The sequence below is a fragment of the Ursus arctos genome, unplaced genomic scaffold, assembly GCF_023065955.2.
Source record: "Ursus arctos isolate Adak ecotype North America unplaced genomic scaffold, UrsArc2.0 scaffold_12, whole genome shotgun sequence".
Lineage (NCBI taxonomy): Eukaryota > Metazoa > Chordata > Mammalia > Carnivora > Ursidae > Ursus > Ursus arctos.
In genome coordinates this window covers 24,457,100-24,478,516 of record NW_026622786.1, presented here as the reverse complement: position 1 = coordinate 24,478,516, position 21,417 = coordinate 24,457,100, and the positions used below count along the sequence as shown (strand labels likewise).

General features: G+C 36.2%; 1 protein-coding gene across 9 annotated transcripts in view; it reads left to right on the top strand.

The window, feature by feature from the left end:
* The window catches only part of SNX7 (sorting nexin 7), a 160,197-nt gene that overhangs the window by 51,584 nt on the left and 87,196 nt on the right, over positions 1-21,417 (top strand). For 8 of the 9 annotated variants that reach the window (XR_007190312.2, XR_007190311.2, XR_003315755.4 and 5 more), the window contains exon 8: positions 19,882-20,034. The exons of the other annotated variant lie outside the window; for it this stretch is intronic. Coding sequence is in view for 4 of the 8 variants with exons in the window: in XM_026497554.4 (XP_026353339.1) it covers positions 19,882-20,034 (153 nt within the window). In the remaining 4 variants the exon portion in view is untranslated. The remainder of the gene's footprint in view (positions 1-19,881; positions 20,035-21,417) is intronic. 9 annotated transcript variants of the gene reach the window in all.

Sequence of the window (21,417 nt, the reverse complement as noted above, 5' to 3'; positions counted from 1 at the left end):
CAACTAGCACTATTGATAAATTATCATTGAAACATGACTTTCATCTAATGCTCAGACCCCATTCAGATTTTGCCAGTGTCCTGTAGTGTTACTGAGAGCATTTAGTTACATGTCTTCTTCAGTCTGCAACAGGTCTTTCATCTTTCCTTGACTTTCATGACCATTACAGAGGCCAGTTATTGTGCAGAGCACCTCCAGTACTAACTTGTGTGATTTTTCCTTATGATCAGATTTAAATTATCAGTCTTTGTCAGGAATATTGCTCAAGTGATGCTGTGATCTTTTCATTGATGTCTGTCAGGTAGCACAGGATTTTTCTTTGGCCCATTAATGACAATGTCCTCTTCGATCAGTTGGTGAAGGTGTAGTCTGTCCAGCTTCTCCACTGTAAAATCACTCCTTTCCCTTCATAGGTAGTAAACGCTTTGTGCAGAGCTACTTTGAGACAAATTATTATACCATCCCTTATCATACTTTAAACTTCCAGTCGATTCGTGTATGTATGTATGTGTGTTGTATGTGTGTGGTTTCTGTGTTAGTCAGTAGGTCTCTTACTATCACTGTGTATTTTGATATGCAAATTGCCCCCAATTTGACTAATAGAGAAATCTTCAAGCTGCTTTTTTCCCCTTTTGACATGCTCCCACCATTCTTTCTCATATAAGAAAACATTCCAGGCTCTTGTACTTTTCTTGTCCCAGCCCTGGAATCAGCCCTTTTTCTAACAAGCCCTCGTTACTTTTAGTAGAAAAAAATTATATTTAGAATACAGTATCTTGGCATGAGGTTTCTTCTGAGTAGCTCAGTCAGTGAAGCATCTGCCTTGGGCTCAGGTCATGATCTCAGGGTCCTGAGATCAAGCCCTGCTTCGGGCTCTCTGTTCAGCGGGAAGTCTTCTTATCACTCTCCCTCTGTGATCTCTCTTACTTTCATTCTCTCTCAAATAAATAAATAAAATCTTTTTTTAAAAAAAGGAATATAGTATCTTGGCATTAGAAATGTTTGTTGCTTTTGAGGTATCACTAATTCCAGGACCTGAGTGGATAGAGATAGGGAATATATCTATGTGTAATAACACACATACATATTTTTATATCTATATTTATTTGTTCAATTATATATATTAAAAACAGAATTTGTACCAATGTCTCTAGTTCAAATTCAGTATCATAAAGGTTCACTCTAGTTTTCTTTCTTTCCTTATTTAGTTCCCTTTCTGACAATGAGAAACAGGTTCCCTTTATCCTTCACATCTACCTATTTGATCAATCCTCAGTTTGTAACTAATCTTACATAGGTCTTGTCATCTTTCCGAAGTACCTCACTCCACATGGGATTTTGCACCCCATGCTGGGCCACACCCATGCAAGAGCATCTTTATACTCTAGGATCTGGTTCCCCATGCCAGCTCCTCCTCCCCCCCACCATAAGGCACCCTCTTCACCCTGCTTGGGCTGTTAAACTTCCCATTCCAGACCACTTTTTGCAGGGACTACTTCATCTTGCAAATGCTTTGCTATCCTGCTCTGGGCCACCATGACTTTGCCTCCCTTCCTCCACCAGCATGGAAACCAGGTTTGCTCTGCCCCACCAAATAAGTTTCAGGACTGGATTGTTCAGGAAGAGAAAGGGAAAGGGAAGAACTTGCAGTCACTTTCAGATGCTCACTCTGTTTCCTGCATGGGAAACAAGACCTGCTGAGTCCAGTACGGTAGGAAGATGATGATGGCGTACACTAACGTGGTCGTTGTGGAGATTTTGATAAGAAAGGTTAAGTGTAAGGAGGGCACGTATTGCATGGTGCACTGGGTGTTAAACGCAACTAATGAATCATCGAACTTTACATCAGAAACCAGGGATGTACTGTATGGTGACTAACATAATATAATAAAAAAACATTAAAATAAAAAAAAAAAGAAAGAAAGAAAGGTTAAGTGATTTTTCCCCAGTTATACAGCTAGTTTACCAGCAGAGCCAGACCTGTAACCTGGCACTGCACACCCTGGGCTCTTGCAAATACTTTTTTTTTTCCTGATGGGTGGGTCAGAAGCCCAGAAAATTTGAAGACAATAACAATTATTTTCTACTAAAATCGAAACAGAAAGGAATTTTAAGAGTTTAGTGCCTTTTCCTTTTACCCCTCCAAAAAATTGTATTTAGAAATCATGATACATTAGAAATTGCAACTTGAGGGGGCACCTGGGTGGCACAGCGGTTAAGCGTCTGCCTTCGGCTCAGGGCATGATCCTGGCGTTATGGGATCGAGCCCCACATCAGGCTCCTCCGCTGGGAGCCTGCTTCTTCCTCTCCCACTCTTCCTGCTTGTGTTCCCTCTCTCTCTGGCTGTCTCTCTCTCTGTCTAATAAATAAATAAAATCTTAAAAAAAAAAAATTGCAACTTGAAAACACTTTGGAACATACAGAGTTGTTGATGGTCTCAGAAAGTTGAAATTCTTTTTTAAGGAATTACTATATGGAATTTTATTTTACCAGGTCTGTATGTTATGCTAACACTAACTGATGATAATGATGATGACGGTAATAGCTGACATTTCTTAAGCACTTTCAGAGCTTCAGAGTGCTGTATATGTGCTATCTCGTTTATGTCTCACACAATACAGTGAGGTAGGTACTGTTACTTCCTCATTTTACAAATGTGAAAACTGAGGCATAAAGTTACTGGCTCAATGTCGTACACGTTGGAGTTGTCAAAGCAGGACTCCAGAAAGTGTGCTCTAAACTGTATTCCAATTAGATTAGATGAGATATAAAACTGTTTTCCAGGGCAACATGTGAACAGATGCTTATCAACATGCTTCAGACAACTAATATCAATCAGTTAGAGTTTGCATGTGTGATAAATTCTATTTGCCATTCCTGCTGCAGAACATTAGTGGTGATTTTGAAATATTCTGTCACAGTGAACTGGCAGTTTTCATGGTATTAATTTTAGAGTAAATTGACCTGCTTTGCTTATCTCTCAGGAAAAAGAGGGTGTGAAATGAATTAAGGGGGCACATTTTCTTCCCTAAGGTGTGTCAGTGGTTCTCAATAGCAGTGTGGCTTGAGGAGGGGGTAAGAGTTCAGGATCAATGGGGCATTTTCAAAATATACAAACTTCCAGAGGTTCTGCCCTGCCAGGAGACCTTCTGATCCAGAAGATTTTAATTTAAAATGAATAAAAAAGAGGACAGAGAAATGCATTCAAAACAAATCTTCCGTGTATTAAAAGAGCTGGCGCAGACCTGACACCAGGAGAATGCCGGGCACATTACGCACAGTCCATAAACGAGACTGCAGAAAGGGTGTGCACACACACCAGACCTGGTCATCACGATCGCGTGTAGAAATGCAAATGTAAGGCTCCCCTGACACAAGGGTCCCAATGAAGATTGCTCACTAAAAGACGAGGTTTTTGTCCAATGTCAAATTTTTAGTTATAACATTTAGATTAACTCAGTTATACACATTTAAGATCACATATATGTATGAATGTGGGGTTTCTAATATTAAATAATATTAGAATTAATAATAAATTAAATAATATATTAGTGTAGAAGTACCACCTTTGTCCACTCATATGCATCTTCAACATCTCTTTTGAGTTACCTAACAGTCCCTTTTCATTAGAAAAGGTTATATATTCACACAGTTCAACAATCAGGAAAAAGGAGCCCAGATACTCTATTTCTGTGCCTTACTTTTGAATCCTTATGTGATATTTCCCTACAGAACTCATTTATATGACATAAGAAACTTCAACATTTCATTTCTCCCAAAAACATATAGTTTTGATCTCTAACATAAGAACTTAGCATGTTGTTTAAAAAAAAAAAAACTAAAATGATTTATCTGAATAGATAATATCTTCACATGGTTCGGAATTTATAAATTTTAAAACTCACATTTAATGAAAAGTCTTCTTCCCATCCCCAAATCCTAGGTCCCCCCACTCCCACCACCCACATTACAAGTACATGCTGTTGTTAGTCACTTTTCTGGCCTTCGATGATTCTTCTTGGATGTACAACAAATGCAAATATACATCCTGATTTCCCTTTCCTTAATGAATGTAGTAATATGCTATAAAGTTTTCAGCACTTTGCTTTATAAATACAGTATCTTGGACAGCATTACAGTCACTGGCCTTTTCACAGCTATGTGGTATTCCATTGTATGGATGTGTCAGAACTGATGTAATCTGACTCCTACAGGGCCTGTTTACTTCTAATTTTTGCTGCTATAAACAACGCTTCTGTGAATAACCTCATACAAAATTATTTTGTAAATGTACCAGTAGATTATAGAATAAATACCTAGAGGTTAAATTCTGAATCACAGGCTATTCTGTTTTGGTATTTCCTTACTAAATGTGGCATCTTGGACAAGTGAGCTAACTTCTTGTCCTTGACTGAGTTTATTAGTTTGTAGAATAGAAATAACAGTACCCAGCTCATAGGGCCAAATGTGTTAACATATGTAAGGTACTTAGAATAGTGCCTGGTACAAAGGAAGGGTTAATAGAATTAGATGTTGTTGTTATTGTTGATGTTGTTATTATTATTACCACCAAATTGCTTTCCACCAGGAGAGCTATTTACATTCTCACCAGGATGTTTTTGATTGCCTGTTTACTCCTGTACCCTCCACCCTAGGTTGGTCAGTGTTAAACTAGAATGCTCCCATCTGATAAGTGAAGAGGAGTAGTTTTAATTTGCATTTCTATTACGATGAGTGGGATTAAGAATTTTTATATGCTTAACTGTATTAAATTTATTACATTTTATTTATATAAAATTGATTTCTTTTTTTATGATTCTCTATTTTTTGATCATTAGATTTTCTCTGTTAATTCTGGGTCTTTCCCTGATTTTTAGAAGATTCTTATTAGGGAATCTTATTAGGGTTTGTTTTGGGGTTTTTTGGTCATTTGTATTGTAATTTTCTTTAGAGTGATTTTTGTTATGCAGAAATGTTGAGTTTTTATGAAGTCAAATTTATCTTTTTCTAAAGGATTTTAGTTTTAAGTACATGTGACACAGTCCTCCCCTACTTCAGGATAATAAAAGAATTGTCTCATGTTTCATCTATTAACTTTTGTGGTTTTCTTTTTTTATGTTTGAATCTTTGAGCCATTGGAATTGATTCTGATTATGACTGTGAGGTGTGGATTCAGCTATCTTCTTTTCTAAATAACTGTCCTCTTGTGCCAAAACTATCTATTGAATATTCATGTTTTCCCGGTAATTTTTGATGGTACCTGTGAAAGTCACTACCTTTGAAAGTTTTTGTTTTCGTTTGTGCCTATTCTAAGACTTTCTGCATGTTCCTTTGATCTGCCTGTTGGTTAAGCACACAACCTTACTGTTTCAATAATGCAAGTTTTAGAATGTATTTCATGTGTGATGGGAATAGGCTGTCTCCACTCGTTGCTCTTTTTGTTTGTCTATTTGCAGTTTTTTTAAGAAGTAGACTTTAAAATACTTATTGTAGTGATAATCAAACACTTGAATTATGAGTCATTTCCTAGAAATAATTATTGTGTTGTCATCTTCAAAAAACACAAAATAAAACCCTAATTCCATTAGTGGACTATTAGTGGATATACATATCCAAAAGTACCATTAACTGAGTTTGTTCAAGCTAATATTTCTTCCAAATTATTATCATTTTTTTAAAAAGAAGTAATTCAGAAAATATTCAATAATATAAGAGGCTTTTTAGGAAAACAAGTAAGAGCTTTATTAAAGGATACCTTTGTGGGAGAGAACCTCTAACTTACATACTTGAACATAACTGCTATTCCAGTTATATTAATCATAGCTTTCCAGAGCTGTGCTGAACAAGATAGTAGCCACTAGCCACATGTGGTTATTCATATTTACATTTGGATTAGTTAAAATTAAATACAATTTAAAATTCAGTTCTTCAGTTGAACTAACTATATTTCACTAGTCATGTACGGCTATTGCTACTTTTCTGGACACTCCGGAATAGAGCATTTCCGTCATTAAGAAAGTTCTATTGGCTAGCTCTGTTTTAGAATATGTTGCAAGAGCTGTTTTAGAGGTATGGTAATTTGGTTGATTGGGTCAAAGAGGAAAGGTCATATCTAATGGAGGTTTTAGTTTTGGTAGGAATTCAGATGGAAAAGAGATGAATGTTTGAAGGAAACATCAAGAGAATTCACTTGAATAAAAGTGAAATGTAACAGTACTTCAGCAAAGATAACATGTAGTCACTAGACTTTTTGATCACATGTTTCATCACTTAAATATTTCTGTGCACACCACCCACTATATGTTCATTTTCAATTCACAAATTATCAACTCATACTACTAAATTCACATATTTTACCTGTATTATAAACTATGGAAATAAGTTAAAAACGTTGAGTAAGAGTTGAATATAAGGTTGTCAAGAGATAGAAACTTCCAGTTATAAAACAAGTCATGGGGATATAATGTTCAGCGCAGTAACTATGGTTAATGATATTGTATTATGCTATTTGAAAGTTGCTAAGAGAGTAGGTCTTAGAAATTCTCATCACAAGGAAAAACATGTGCAACTCTGAGGGGTGATGGATGTTAACTAGACTTCTTATTGTGGTGATCACTTTGCTGTATGTACAGATACCGAATTGTTATGTTGTACACCTGAAACTAATATAATATTGTATGTCAATTAAAAGAAAAAATTACATATAAAATGGAAGTTCTTGTGTGTAGCTCTGTGAGCTGTTTTTTCATGCTCTGAAGTTCACTGGCCCATTTTGAGTTGAGTAGTGTGCTTGGGACTGGATCACAAGTTAGAGAACCTGGGTTCCAGGAAGAAGTTATAAAAAAGTCACTGAGACCTCAAAAACCTTACTTTTTTCTGGTTGGTAAAATGGGAAAAATAAGGCTTGCCTTACGAGTGAGAATTAAATGAGATAATATGTGAGATATTGTTTGGTTAAGCAGTGAGTAAAATAAAAGTCTCTCGACAGAAAATTGTAGAGCCTGTAAAGGCCTGTAAAAGACATGTTTGGATTTTGCTTTGAAATGATTTTTAACGTCAGTAAAACCTAGTGATAATATAGCATATTGCTTTTCTAAGCTTAGATTATGCTTTTCAGAAACAAACACAGGAAATTATTATATCTAAAGAGTCAAAGACCGTGACTTCCTTTTTAATTTTTAAGGAGACACATGATTCCTTTTTAAGAGGTTTATATGAGCAAGACTCATGGAAACACCTAGAAAGCAATTAATCCTCTTTAGTCCAATGTATATTTACTATGCCTCTGTTGTGCAGAAGATTCAAAGGAGATCACTACATTTTTTAAAAAATAGGACCCTTTAAAGAATTGGCTTTGTTTCCTCCAATGTTACAGGAAATCATATTCTTTATTTGAGGGATGTTAGTGGTGCTGGAGATGCTGACTTGAAAGGTGATGTGTCAACTACATTTGTGGGCGTTTGTGACTCAAATTGACATTTTTAGAAAATGCATTGTGTTTCCTGAACATGTACATTTGGATAACAAAATTGTCAATGGGTTTCAGGGAGAAAGGTTTCTACTTTTTAAGAAATGTGTGTATTGCAAAGTATATAAAAAAGGTACTACTTAGTAATCATATGTACGCCTGAGCAGCATTGTATAATCAGGCATCTGATTTCTCTAGACACATCTTACCTCTCTCACGAATCAGAAAATAATATAATTTTATTGTTAAGAGCCCTCTTATCTCTCCCCTGCAATTTAATTAATACTTGTTAAGAAGACGTAGCTGTCAGATTAGAATTGGATTTTTGAATTTTCTATTGTCTCCTGATGGAGTGGCAATCTAAATCTTTTTATTTAGGTATATTATTTTCAAGAACTTTTCGAAATGATAATTTCCCAGCTTTTCTGATGAAGAGAAATTTTTAGCATTTGAATAAATAGACTGAATGGTTGATTTTTTTTCCATAAAAGGAAATAATAGAGAAGCCATTTTTAAAAGAAAACAATGAAGATATTTTTAAGAAAGAATAGCTATTATTCTCAAATTGTATTGTCTTGTTCAAAATTTGGGTGATAATACTACTTTAGGGTTAGGTACAGGCTCATTTTAATTTTGTGTGGTATTTAAAAGTGTAAAGAAATAATCATTAGAAAGGCAGTAGGGAAACAAGCCTAGATTGATTACTAATATTTCACTTTTCTGAAATCATTCATCCATTCTACAAATAATTATCAAATTCCCACATAGTGTAAGCACTGGGGATGTAAAATGGTCAAAAAGACATATAGTCCTCATGGTACAACTTACATTTCAATATAGGAAATAAAAATAATAGCTATTTCTAATCAATGTTAAGGAAATGAACAGTGGACTGAAATAGACAATTGCAAAAGAACCTACTTTGTACATAAATGCTTTTCTGGAAAGGATTATCTGAGAAACACATTGAAGCTGAAATTAGAGGAAAGAGAACTAGCTAGAAGATGTAAAATAGAATGATTTGTCAGATACTCACCATTTATTTGGATATCTCTCAGTAAAGTTCAAAAATGTCTTTTCCAAAAAGTTCTTCTATATTTTGTGATAAATTTATTCCTAAGAACCTTATTTTTTTGTTTCTATTTATCTTAAGTTACAAATCTAAAAAATGTTATTTTACAATTTTGTTTTCAGCTTGAGTACAGAAATGTAATTCACTTGAGCATATTTATCTTATATCCAGCAATATTGTAAATTAGTTTTAATTTTAATAATTTGTAGATTCTTTGGGATTTACTATGTAGAAAATCCTATCATGGGTGCATATTGATAGTTTGTTTATTTACTTGATATTTGATAGTCAACCATTATACTTTATATTTCTTTTTTTTCCCATTTCTTACTGAGCTGGCTAAAAAATGCATTATAATGTTATTAGTGATGGGACATTCTTGTATTATTCCTGATTCTACCATAAATGCTTTCAAGATTTTTTTCATTAGTAATGATGTTTGCTATATTCCCCCTCATCCCATATTTTTAATCAGGTTCAGATAATTTTTATTCTCTGTGATAAGAAGTTGGTTCATAAGTGGGTGGTGAATTTTATTAAATAGTTGTCTGAATCTACTCATATAAGTGTATGATTTTTCTCCATTATACACTTACTGTGGTGTATTACACTAAGAGATTTTTCTCATTTTAACCATCATTGGATCCCTGGGCAAATTCAACTTGACCATTGGCGATTTGGCTTGCTCGGTGTTTTAGGACTTTTATACCTATATTTCTAAATAAGAATGATAAATCATTATCTTGTATACTTCAAACATACACAATTTGATTTGTCAATTATATTTCAGTAAAACTGGGGAAAGAAAAAGAATGACTTGTAATTACAATTGCTTATGAGAATATCAGTTTTTATATCAAGGTCTTGCTAACCTCATAAATTGTTCCATCTTGGACTGAGTTTTGTGAGATTGCCATTGTTTGTTAATGAAGAAAAAATTCTTATAGTAACACTTTTGGAGCAGACCCTCAAGAGCTGTTTCAATATTAGGTTAGGGGCTTAGTCATCACACTGGAGAGACTCTGAAGTTTTAATTGTGCTGTCTGTATGTCCTTACTACTGTACTTGCAAACGGGGACCCCGATGCGGTGAGGAAAAGGGATGTTTACTTGCCACTAGTTCTAGATTAAAATGTAAGAGATAAGCAATGAAAGATGGGTGATTGAATAGTCAGCTACGGTGATTCTTAGAGAGGTCAGTGAAATCCCCCCTAGACTACTATTTAGCAGTGATAGACCACAGTGATTGAAAAAAGTTTGACTGGTATTTTCTTCCATCATCCTGGCAGCTATTCCTAGAGAAATAGACTGTGAGGAAGCTGCTTTCTCAATCTGTAATTTTTATAAATGATACTTTGACAAAATTGTTGGTAATCATGGCAATTAACTCCCCTAGAATTATCATGCCAAAGTATATTAATTATTTATTAAATATATAGTTCAGCAGTCAAGCAGATTTGCTTCTAACACATATTTTAATGTAGTGTGTAATTCAAACATTTTTACCAAAAGAGTTTACTTTCTTCGATATAGAGAAGTTGAAACATATACCCCAGTTGTCTGAGAGAAACCCATTAATCGCCAATGTAAGCTCAACATTTTTTTAAGCTCTTCTATTTTAAAGTTTCATTTGAGTTCTGCTACTCCATAATAGATTTGTGTTTGTGTTAGTTTAAAAATATTTGTATATGATCTCCATAAAGTATCTATCCACATAAAATATCAGAAAAGATTATGCCGTGTTTATTCATGACTTTAGCAATTCTCTGGGCCATCCCTGAATATTAATGTGGATATAGGAATCCCAATCTGAGAAACATAGATTAAGGTATTCCATATTGGTCTCATCATGAAATTGTATCAGAATTGAGAGAATTTTCTGATGTTAGGTTAAAATCTGTCTCTATGAAATGAGTATGCCAAAAAAAACTAAAGGCCTAAGAAAATGTTTGGAAATATGGTGGATCTTTTTAAGTTGCTGAACAGGTATTGTTAGTTACTAGGAAGTATACTCTAACGTGCCTTCAGAGTCAGGGGAGCAAAAGGTCCATTTGCATTTTTTGTTTTAGGATTTTATTCCATAATTAACAAGATACGAATATTCCTTGGTTAAAGTGACATGGCAGCCTAGTTCCTTAAAATGGTGGTAATGTCTGGACTTTTTCTGATTTGGAGGCTGGCCCGATAGAACAGCCTTACATAGACTTTTTGGCCTGGCTGCATTGTCCAGTCCGGCCACCAACAGTCTCAGGTATATTGGGGTTTATTAATAGCTTTCTGAGCTATTGATAAAGTGTCTCTTTGTTTCCCTATGACTGCCGTTCCTTTTTTTATGTGGGTCCTTAATAAGGATTCTCTAAGATAGTACAAATGAGTGAGCGGGCCGCTTCCTTCGGGACATTTCTGACACACCAATCCTTCCGTGGTCACTTTGGAGTGCCACTCTATCCCTAACGTGTGCTAAATGCTTAAGTCCCAGGGTTTTTACCAACACGGTATTCAAAAGAATCCTATTAAGTAGGGACTTTCTTTCTCCTCATATTACAGATGAGGAAACTTAACTATTAAGGAGCCTATTATACATGCATGTGATTATGAAATTTTTAAAATTCAGGAAAAGAGAAGGAGCCCAAACCAATGTATTAATGCCCTAAGGCACTGAAGAAACACAAAAGGTTACTTCTTCAGAGTGGCACTGCCTCAGTGGACAGTACATGTGGAATCTGGGTCAATCTAGACACAAAAACATCTTGTCACTAGGCAGGTCACTCTCCCTTGTAACAGGTACGTGTCTTGCTCCCCACATGCAGCAGAGCACTGGACATACAGAAATGTTCTGGAAATGAGGATATTCAGCGTAAAGGACATTTGAATTACTTACTTCAAATCCGTAAAATGTTGCACAGTTTTCTGAGAACCTTGAATGCATAGTGCTACGAAATAATTGATTGAATCAAAAGAGGATATAGCCAAAAAATAGAACCAGATTTATCTATTTGTGTATTTTAATGAGTAGGATTAGGCAGCCATTTTATTGAAACAGGTGTTTCAAATGAACCACATCACTGTTTTCTGTTCTAGAAGAATTTTAAGGCAATTTAAGCATCATTAAAATATCACGTTAAAAACCTTGATAATAAAGAGAAGTCTCGTTTTGCCCAAAACCCAGGGAGTATGCATCAGCTGCGCTGAGATGCAGACCACTTCTCTGGGTATTTTCCTTGTAGTTTTCCTTCTCCTCCACAAACATATAGCTCTCATTTTTTGTTATTTAAAATACTCATCTGTGTTTGCATATAATTGGTATTTCTCTGTCACCTCCCTCCTTGCCCAAACTACCCAAATTACTACAGCAAAGTCCACTTTGGAAGTTTCAAAGCTTAAGTGTGACCTTGACTCCTGTTGACCTCCAAAAATTGTTTGATGCCCTCCATACACCTGAGTGGTTTTGAATGTTTACATAGACGCGTACCTCACCCTATAAGACTATTGCTGTCACCTTCAGGCCTTCATTTCCTATCTCACCCTACCCCATCCCTTCTTCCAGTTAATCTTCACAGCAAAACAGAATTTTCTCCCAATGCCCACATATTGTCAGTTGACAAAACCTACTGATTCTGTCTCCTAGCATTTAAGTTTTCCCATCTCAGTGCCCCTGCGTCAGGAATCTGATCATTACTACCGTCCCCGGGTCCTTTGCTTTCCTCAGCCTCCTTCAGTGATTTTACTTGTCCTCTATTAAGGGAAACCCCTTGGGGACCTGGCAGCTGCCTGCCTCTCTTTCCCCATCTTTTGCAATCCCCCTGCTCACACTCTAGGTACCAACTTTAATGAACCACCTGTAATTTCTCAGATACTCCCAGGTATAAACATGCTTCTAGGACTGTAAACTGCTATTTCTTTGCTCTACCTGAAATGCCTTTCACGTTTCTTTATCAGGTTGATTTTTTAATCTCTCCCCTTAGGCATGAGTCCTTCGGGGCAAAGGCAGTTTCTTCACTCTTCATCTTTGTTCTTTTTTTCTTTTTTTTAATGAAGTGCGATCGACATACAATATCCTCTTTATTTCAGGTGTACATCATAGTGATACAATATTTTTATACGTTGCAAAGCAATCCCCATGATAAATCTAGTTACTTATCATTTGTCACCACGCAAAGTTATTAAAATATTATTGACAGTGTTCCCTATGCTGTACGTTGCATCCCAATAATTTATTTATTTTATAGCTGCAAGTTTCTACCTTCTAATCATCATCACCTATTTCACCCAACCCTCAACCCCTCCCCCCTCCCCCTATGGCAACCAACAGTTTGTTTCCTGTATCTATGAATCTGTTTCTGTCTTGTTTGTTTTGTTTTTTAGGTTCCACATATAAGTGAAATCATCAGTATTTGTCATGCTCTATCTGACTTATTTAACTTAGCATAATACCTTCGAGGTCCATCTGTGTTGTCCCAGATGTCATTATTTCATTCTTTTTGTGGCCGAGTAATATTCCATTGTATATATACACCACATCTCCTTTATCCATTCGTCTATGTATGGACGCTTGAGTTGCATCCATATCTTGGCTACTGTAAGTAATGTTGCAATGAACATAGGGGTGCATATGTCTCTTTGAGTTGTTTTCATTTTCTTCGGATAAATACTCAGAGATGGAGTTGCTGGATTATACAGTTCTATTATTAATTTTTTGAGGAATTTCCATGCTTGTTTCCATAGTAGCTGCACTAATTTTAACTTACATTCCCACCAACAGTGTTCAAGGGTTCCCTTTCCTCCGCATCCTGGCCAACACTTGTTATTTCTTATCTTTTTGGTTGTAGCTATTCTGACAGGCGTGAAGTCATACCTCATTGTTTTGATTTGAATTTCCCTGATGACTACTAATGTTGAGCATCTTTTCATGTGCCTGTTGCCCTTTATGTCTTCTTTGGGAAAATATCTGTCCAAGTCCTCTGTCCATTTTGTAATCAGGTTGTTTGGGGTTTTTTTTATATTAAATTGTAATGTTCTTTATATATTTTGGATAGTAACCCCTTGTTAGGTATATGATTTGCATATATCTTCTCCCATTCAGTAGGTTGCCTTTTTTGTTTTGTTGATAGTTCCCTTCACTGTGCAAAAGCTTTTAATTTGATGTAGTCCCATGTGTTTATTTTAGCTTTTGTGGCTCTTGCCTGAGGAAACTGGTCCAAAAAAAATATCATTAAGACTATTGTTAAAGAGACCATTACTGCCTATTATTTCATTCTAGGAGTTTTATAGTTTCAAGTTTACATTTAAGTCTCTAATTTATTTTGAATTTATTTTTGTATGTGGTATAAGATACTGGTCCAGTGTCATTCTTTTGCATGTGGCTGTCCAGTTTCCTCAATACTATTTATTGAAGAGACTGTCTTTTCCCCATTGTATATTCTTGCCTCCTTTGTTGTATATTAATTGGCCCAATTTCTGGGCTCTCTATTCTATTCCATTGATCTATGTCTCTTTTTGTGCCAGTTTCACTGTTTTGATTGCTATAGCTTTGTAATATAGTTTGAAATCAGGGAGCATGACACCTCCAGCTTTGTTTTTGTTTGTTTGTTCGGTTTCCTTCAAGATTGATTTGACTATTTGGGGACTTCTTTGGTTCCATACAAATTTTAGGATTATCTGTTTTAGTTCTTTGAAAAATGCCATTGGTATTTTGATGGGGATTTTGTGGACTCTGTAGATTGACTTGAGTCGGATGGACATTTTAATAATATTAATTCTTCCAGTCCATGAGCATGGACTATCTCTGCATTTATTTGTGTTGTCTTTCATTTCTTTCATCAGTGTCTTACAGTTTTCAGTGTCCATGTCTTTCACCTCCTTAGTGAAATTTATTCCTTGGTATTTTATTCTTTTTGATGTAATTATAAATGGGATTGTTTTCTTAATTTCCCTTTCTGATAGTTTGTTATCAGTGTATAGAAACACAGTTGATTTCTATATATTAATTTTGTATCCTGACACTTTACTGAATTTATTTATTAGTTCTAATAGTTTTTTGGTGGAGTCTTTAGAGTTTTCTATGTATAGTAGCATATCACCTACAAATAGTGACAGTTTTACTGCTGTCCAATTTGGATACTTTTTATTACTTTTTCTTGCCTAATTACTGTGTCTAGGACTTACAATATTATTTTGAATAGAAATGGTATAGTGGGCAGTTTTGTCTTATTCCTGATCTTGAAGTAAAAGCTTTCAGCTTTTCACCATTGAATGTGATGTTAGCTCTGGGTTTGTCATATATAGCCTTTATTATGTTGAGGTACATCCCTTCTATATCTACTTTGTTGAAAGTTTTTATCAGAAATGGATGCCTAATTTTGTCAGATGCTTTTTCTGCATCTACTGAGATCATCGTATGATTTTTATCCTTTGTCTCTTTAATGTGGTATATTACATTGATTTGCAGATGTTGAACCAGTCTTGCATCCCTGGAGTAAATCCCACTTTATCATGGTATATGATCCTTCTAATGTACTTTTGAATTTGTTTTACTAATATTTTGTTGAGGATTATTACATCTATATTCATCAGGTTTATTGGCCTGTAATTTTCCTTTTTTGTGATATTTTTGTCTGGCTATTCAATCAGCCCTCAGTTCTTCAGGAGAAATTGCTCTGTGTAGAGGTATAGATTTGGTGTGTCCATGGCAGAAGGTGAGTTCTGGGTCTTTCTATACTGCAGTCTTAGATGCCCTTTATCTTAAATCCTAACACAGACTAGATGGATGCTGAATGAATGCTACTGGATGAGTGAGTGAGTGGGGATGAAGCAGATCCTCCTTATCATTGTTTTTTTCATGATGCCAATGCAGGTTAGCTGGTTTCCTTTTTTCCTCTTCTCCTTCCTTTCTCTTTAACCATCCCTGTGTATCTCTGACTTAGGAAATACAGCTCTTTCCTGGTCAAAAACTTTTAGTGATTTACCATTTCCTGAAGAATCCATTTCATGCTTAATATCATTTATACCCTCAAGCAGTGAATCTTCAATCAGCCTGTCCAGCACCATTTCTCGTTTCTGCTTGTCTACCTCCAGACTCCAAACCTACCTCTTAACCATTGCGTTATCACAGTCTGTAGCATGCCACCTCTGTGATTTTGTTTATGCCTTACCTTCATCCAGGTGTTTCTTTCCCAGTCTCTGCCTACAGAATTGACGGTCCGAATGTCCCCTGCTCCAATCAGAAATAATCCTCCATTCCGTGTCCTCCTATATCACTTTTAATTTTTTCCTCCATTTTGGTATATATCATATTCTGCTTCGTATTATAGTCTAGGGTTTTTATTTCATTTTTGCATACATATATTCTAATAGATTACAAACTCCTTGAGTTAAAGCTGAATCAGTTCAACCTCGAAAGCCACAGGCAAGCTAGCTTGGTGCCATGTAGTCAGCCTGGAAAAAACATGGGCTTTGACTTAAGCAGACTGTGGTTTGAATCTCTATAATGCCACAAAAAGCTGTGTGATCTCTCATTTTTTTCTCCTGGTTTCCTAACTTGTAAAAGGAAGATAATAATACCAAATTTGCAACATTATTATGCAGATTAAATGAAATAATATATGTAAAGTATATAGCTTCATGCAATGGCCCACGGCAGAAGTGCAGTAAGTGGTTATTATTCTCCTTGCTGTTACTGGTACTATAGTAGGGAGTCACAATTGGACTAAGGCTTTGTTTTGTTTGCCTGAGCTCTTAGTATTAATGGTTTTCATTTAATTGTGTGGCTAATTTCTAGCTGAATATAACTGAAGCTAGAAATTACCCATTAGCCTTGCTGTTAAATATAAATCTTCCCTTTTTTTTTTTCCACTATCTTACAATCTTGTGTTACTTATTCTGGTATTACAACATTTTCCTGGCCAAAAGGGTTGCTTGCTTCTTCTGTTTTTTCACTAACGGAGGGCCAAATTGCTTCCAGGATTTGTGAAAACAATTATTCAAGCCTTAATCCTTTTTAATTCAGTCTTTTCTGTGCTATTTTATTGTAGAGAACATGAATTGAATTTCCTACTTTTAGAGTTATTGAAACCTGCTGTGTGGCCAAGAGGCTTCTTTGACCTGCCGGGTTCTGGCACATCTTACTCTCCCACTTCGGTTGACTTTGGTTGAGTGTATCGTCCTCAGCCCGGATGGCACCACCCAAATGCACACAGCTCCTAATACCAAAGAACTTCCTAAAACTGAAGTCAACTAAGGGAAAGGACATACTATGCTTTTGTAAATTATTAGGAAAGATAGAGTCCAGCTCATTCTTTATTTGAATTAGGTGCTTTGTGCTTATTATCAATTCGAGTTTCCTAGAATTGAAATTATGGGAAGATGATTCAGTGTGGGGGAATACCTGATGTCTCTTTTCTCCCTTTCCAACTGAAATAATGATGAAATCATCAAAGAAAGAAAAATTACTCATGTATAGCTACAAAAAATGACAAGAATTGATCATACGTATTTAAAGCATATGCATCATCATCTACCCTGGTGAGAACAGATTAAGCAATAGCCCTAGAAATTGACTGAAGACCAAGACCCTGGCAGAGGAATGCAGCACTTCCAGAGATCAAAATACTGGAAAAGGAGAGGGAATCAATCACAATTTCACCAGCTCCTGCTACCGATGATGCTGGTGATGGTGGTGGTCATAGTGGCAGTGGTGTGATGGTAATATGTAACATTCAGTAGGCAAATTGTCAGGCACTGTGAAAGACAATTAGTGTTCATTATTTTATGCATTTAAAATCCCTGTGTGTAGGTATTGCTATTTTTATATCCATTTGACAGTTGAAGAAACTAGGGCTTCAACAGCTAGTCTTACCCAATGTCACATAGTTTATGTGGGACAGAAATGGGACTTAAACTGAAGTCAGTCTAACCTGTCATCAGTCTTCTTAATCCCAATGCTGTGCTGTTAAGGCTACAAGCCTTTCTGTAGGTGAGAGTGAGGTCAGAGAACAGGACAGGACTTCTCAGGACAGTAGCTCTCAACCAGAGCAGAAGCACCAACCCACCAGACCACAACTTCCAAGGGCTTTTATGAGGGGGAGTTGCAGATTGATCAAGGGAAAGCTCTTATAAACCCCTTATGGCAGGGACATCATGTTAAACTGCCAGGAAGGGGAGAAAGATAGAATATATGGCTTAGATACTCTGTTTCCTAAAGCCAATTTTAGTAGCACAGTCTGCCAGTAATCCCACCCCAGTGCATAGCAGTTTCAGGCTGTAGAAGCTAAGCAGAGGGGAATAGTGTGCTTACAGTTGGTGTGGGTACCTCCTGATCTTACGTAAGAAGGACATTTTGTTGATAATTTCCATCTGGCAATGAAAATGGCACAATTTCATCGAACAACCCAGAAGAGTGAAGTTCTCTAACCTGCCCCTGAGCTTTTTCCAGCAGACCCAGATCCTGTGCTAAACGTTTGGACTTTCAGCAATTTACTCTTAGCTTACCCCCTAGCATTCACAGCCCACCATGAGACATCCCATTAATATCCCATTAACAAATCATTAGATGGGTTCTCTAAGATTTAACAAAATAATCACCCCAAAAAGTACATGTACTCATAAAGTAATAAGTGGCCTCACTGAGATAGTTAACAAATAAAACAAGAAAAAAAAAAATCCCCTCCCCCAAAAAAACATGAAACCTTACTATTGAAATAGATCTCCTATTGGTAACGGAAGATTTATAAAATACCAAATGTTTATTCTTAGGAAATAAAAGCAAATATAGCTGCAATGAAATAAGGACAGAAAAGTGAAATTCCATAACAAAAATCATAATGATGGTGATGAAGATTTATTTTAATAAGAATAATAAAATTAATAAGGATACTAATTCACATGAGCATTTGAATCAAAATAACATATTTTGATTCTAAGACATTTTCACATTTTAATGGCTCTGAAATGGGGATCTTCTTAAGTAATCGCCTCTTTCAGATAACTTTCAGTCACACCGCAGTGGTAATGTATGATGCCCCTCTGAAAACATGAGAGAGATGGTGTCATTTCTGCTTGAAGTTTCCTGGCCTTGGATCTCACCCGATAAACTCCATGAACTTTACCCCAAACTGCATGGCTCAGTAGGATCTGGTTACCCGTTCCTTCTGTGACTTCATCTCCTAGAACCTTCCCTTTGTTGTTCGCTCCACTACATGCCACAGCCGTGCTAGTCTCCACGTTCTTGGGCCTTCCAGGCGTGCTTCCACTTCCAGTCTGGGGCCCTGTGGTTTCCTCTGCCAGGAATGATTTTTCTCCCGAGAGGCTCATGGTTCACTCTCACGTTGACTGCAGATATTTAATCAAATGTCGCTTCCTCATTTCGGCTTGCCCCTGTCATCTTACGTGAACTCACATCGTCCTACATTCCCTAGATACCTTTCTGCTTCATGTTTCTTTTTAGCATTAATTTTCAATAGATAGTTCCTGTTTCATTTATCTTGCTTTTGGTTGGTCTCTCCTCGGTTGAGTACAAGCTCTGGTAGAGGCAGGGATTTTTGTTGTCTTCACGCTGAGTCTCCAAGTCCTAGACGAATGCCTGGTACAGAGAAGGCATTTAATAAACATATGCTGAATATACAAATCAATACTGTACATAAATAAAGTATGTATAAATATATGTATTTATATGTAAATACACCAAACATAAAACAATAAATTGATGGATTACACACTCAGAGGTTGGGTGAGATGGGAGGAGGCATAAATATCACACTAAGCCTCTCTGATGGCGCATGGACTAGGTGTCAGGCGTCTTGAGATATAAACCTGCCTCTGTTACTATCTCAGTGATATTTGGCAGGTTAATACCCTGGGCCTCCAGGTTGGACTGAATAATCTGAATGGATGTTATAACATGTCAGTTAATTGATCCTTCTACTAAGAACAACTGAAAAATGAGGACCAGGAATGGGAAGCTGGGGTATGAAACCATACCTCTTAACATAAATATTATCACCGTAAACGATAGTGGTTATGAGACTTAATGCAAAAGAATTTTGAGATAACTTGTAGTTCAATTTCCTCTGTTTTGTAAATAGTGAAACCCAAGCCCAAGGTTTGAAGGACTTAGCCAAGGTCAAATGCTAATTGGTGGCAGACCTTAGAACTCTACTCAGCATCTCTGACTGAATCCAGTCTTCTTTTTCCTATAACTGGTTTGTACAAAGGGTAAATGCTGGTGACTTTCCAAACAAAGAATTATTCTTCAGCTGTTTTGATATAATGATTGGCTTAGATTTGATGAATTCATCCAGTAACAAGAATACGTAGATCGATGCATCTCTCTTTGTGATCTAATTCAGCTTACAGAAGAGATTGGAAAACTGGAAGATAAAGTGGAATGCGCTAATAATGCCCTGAAAGCAGATTGGGAAAGATGGAAACACAATATGCAGAATGATATCAAGTCAGCATTTACAGATATGGCTGAGGAGAATATCCACTATTATGAACAGGTAATTAGCGATAAGTGATATTGCTTCATTTTGTGAAAGTTATCCTCTCTTTAACTTTTTCTCTGTTGTGTCCTTTGTTGAAAGAGTCTATTAAGGAACCAAGTGTCACATTCAGAAGCCTCGTTGGTGGCTCAGTGCCAGTAGAGTAATGCTGAACCCACCCACTGAAACAAATGTGTTTATGTGGAGGAAGGGTGAAAGTCTTCCTTCTCACACAGCATGCCCCAAGTGCCTAATTTGAGCCTTGATGTGAGAAAGAAATATGATAGCATTTTGCTTTATTTGTTTTCCCCACAGTTTCTTGTTTGGGAAGGATTTGAATTTTTCAAAAGCACTCGGTAATGCTTCCTACTGATTCTCCTATCTTCTTTCCTCTTCCTCTCCCTCTCTTATGTTAGAAAGGTTTGCAACATGAGAAAAGGACCAGAAGTTTGAATGAGCAAAACATCAATTCGGGTCCTATATCTTGTGTCCCTGCCAATTCCACTTTGCCTTCTGTAGCTGTTCAAAACCTCAACAAAAGAGCATGCTCTTTTATTTTATTTTATTTTATTTTAGTTTAGTTTAGTTTAGTTTAGTTTGGTTAGTTTAGTTCAGCTTTTCTCTTCTTCTTTTTTTTTTCTTTAGTTCAAGATAGAACCTAGTCATCATTTTGCTTTTCAAATGATTATTTTTTATTATTTTTTTACAACTAACAGTTCCCCAAGGTAATTACTATTTTAAATGAATTTTATACTATCACTTTTTTTAATCTAGCGTATTCTAAACATACTCTTCCTAGCAGGTACATTTTAAACATACATCTTTAACCTTATCTCTGGCTGGATTAATGACTATATGAAATAGGTACATTAAGAATATTATTTTGTGCTTTTCTAGTCTGTAGTGCATGTCAGTTTAATACTATAAAATATTGTATATTTTGAAAGATTAACTGATAATGATATTTTCATTTAACAAGAGTTTCTTAAGCCCCTACTTCCAGCAGACACTGTGCTGGGCCCTGGGGGGACCACAGCATGCAAGACAAATACAGTGCCTTTCTCATGGAGGCGCAGTCACCAAGGGGACCAGACAATTAATACAAAAGATCATAATAAAGTATAAGACGTTCTAGCATAGAAAAACATTATGAAGGCATCTAACCTAACCTAGAAGGAATGAGGGAGGTTCTGCTGGGGATGTGTGAGATCTGAATGATGAATAAGGTAGGTGGATAAAGATGTGAGAAAGAATTCCTGTCAGAGAAAATACATGCAGAAAATCCTAGAAGTGAGAGAACATGTTCAAATAACAGGTTCTTTTTTGGAGGTCGAAGTAGAGGTCGTGTTGAGTTGAAAAGCGAGGTTTTTGTAGAGGAGGAAAGAGTTTTCCTGAACCCTC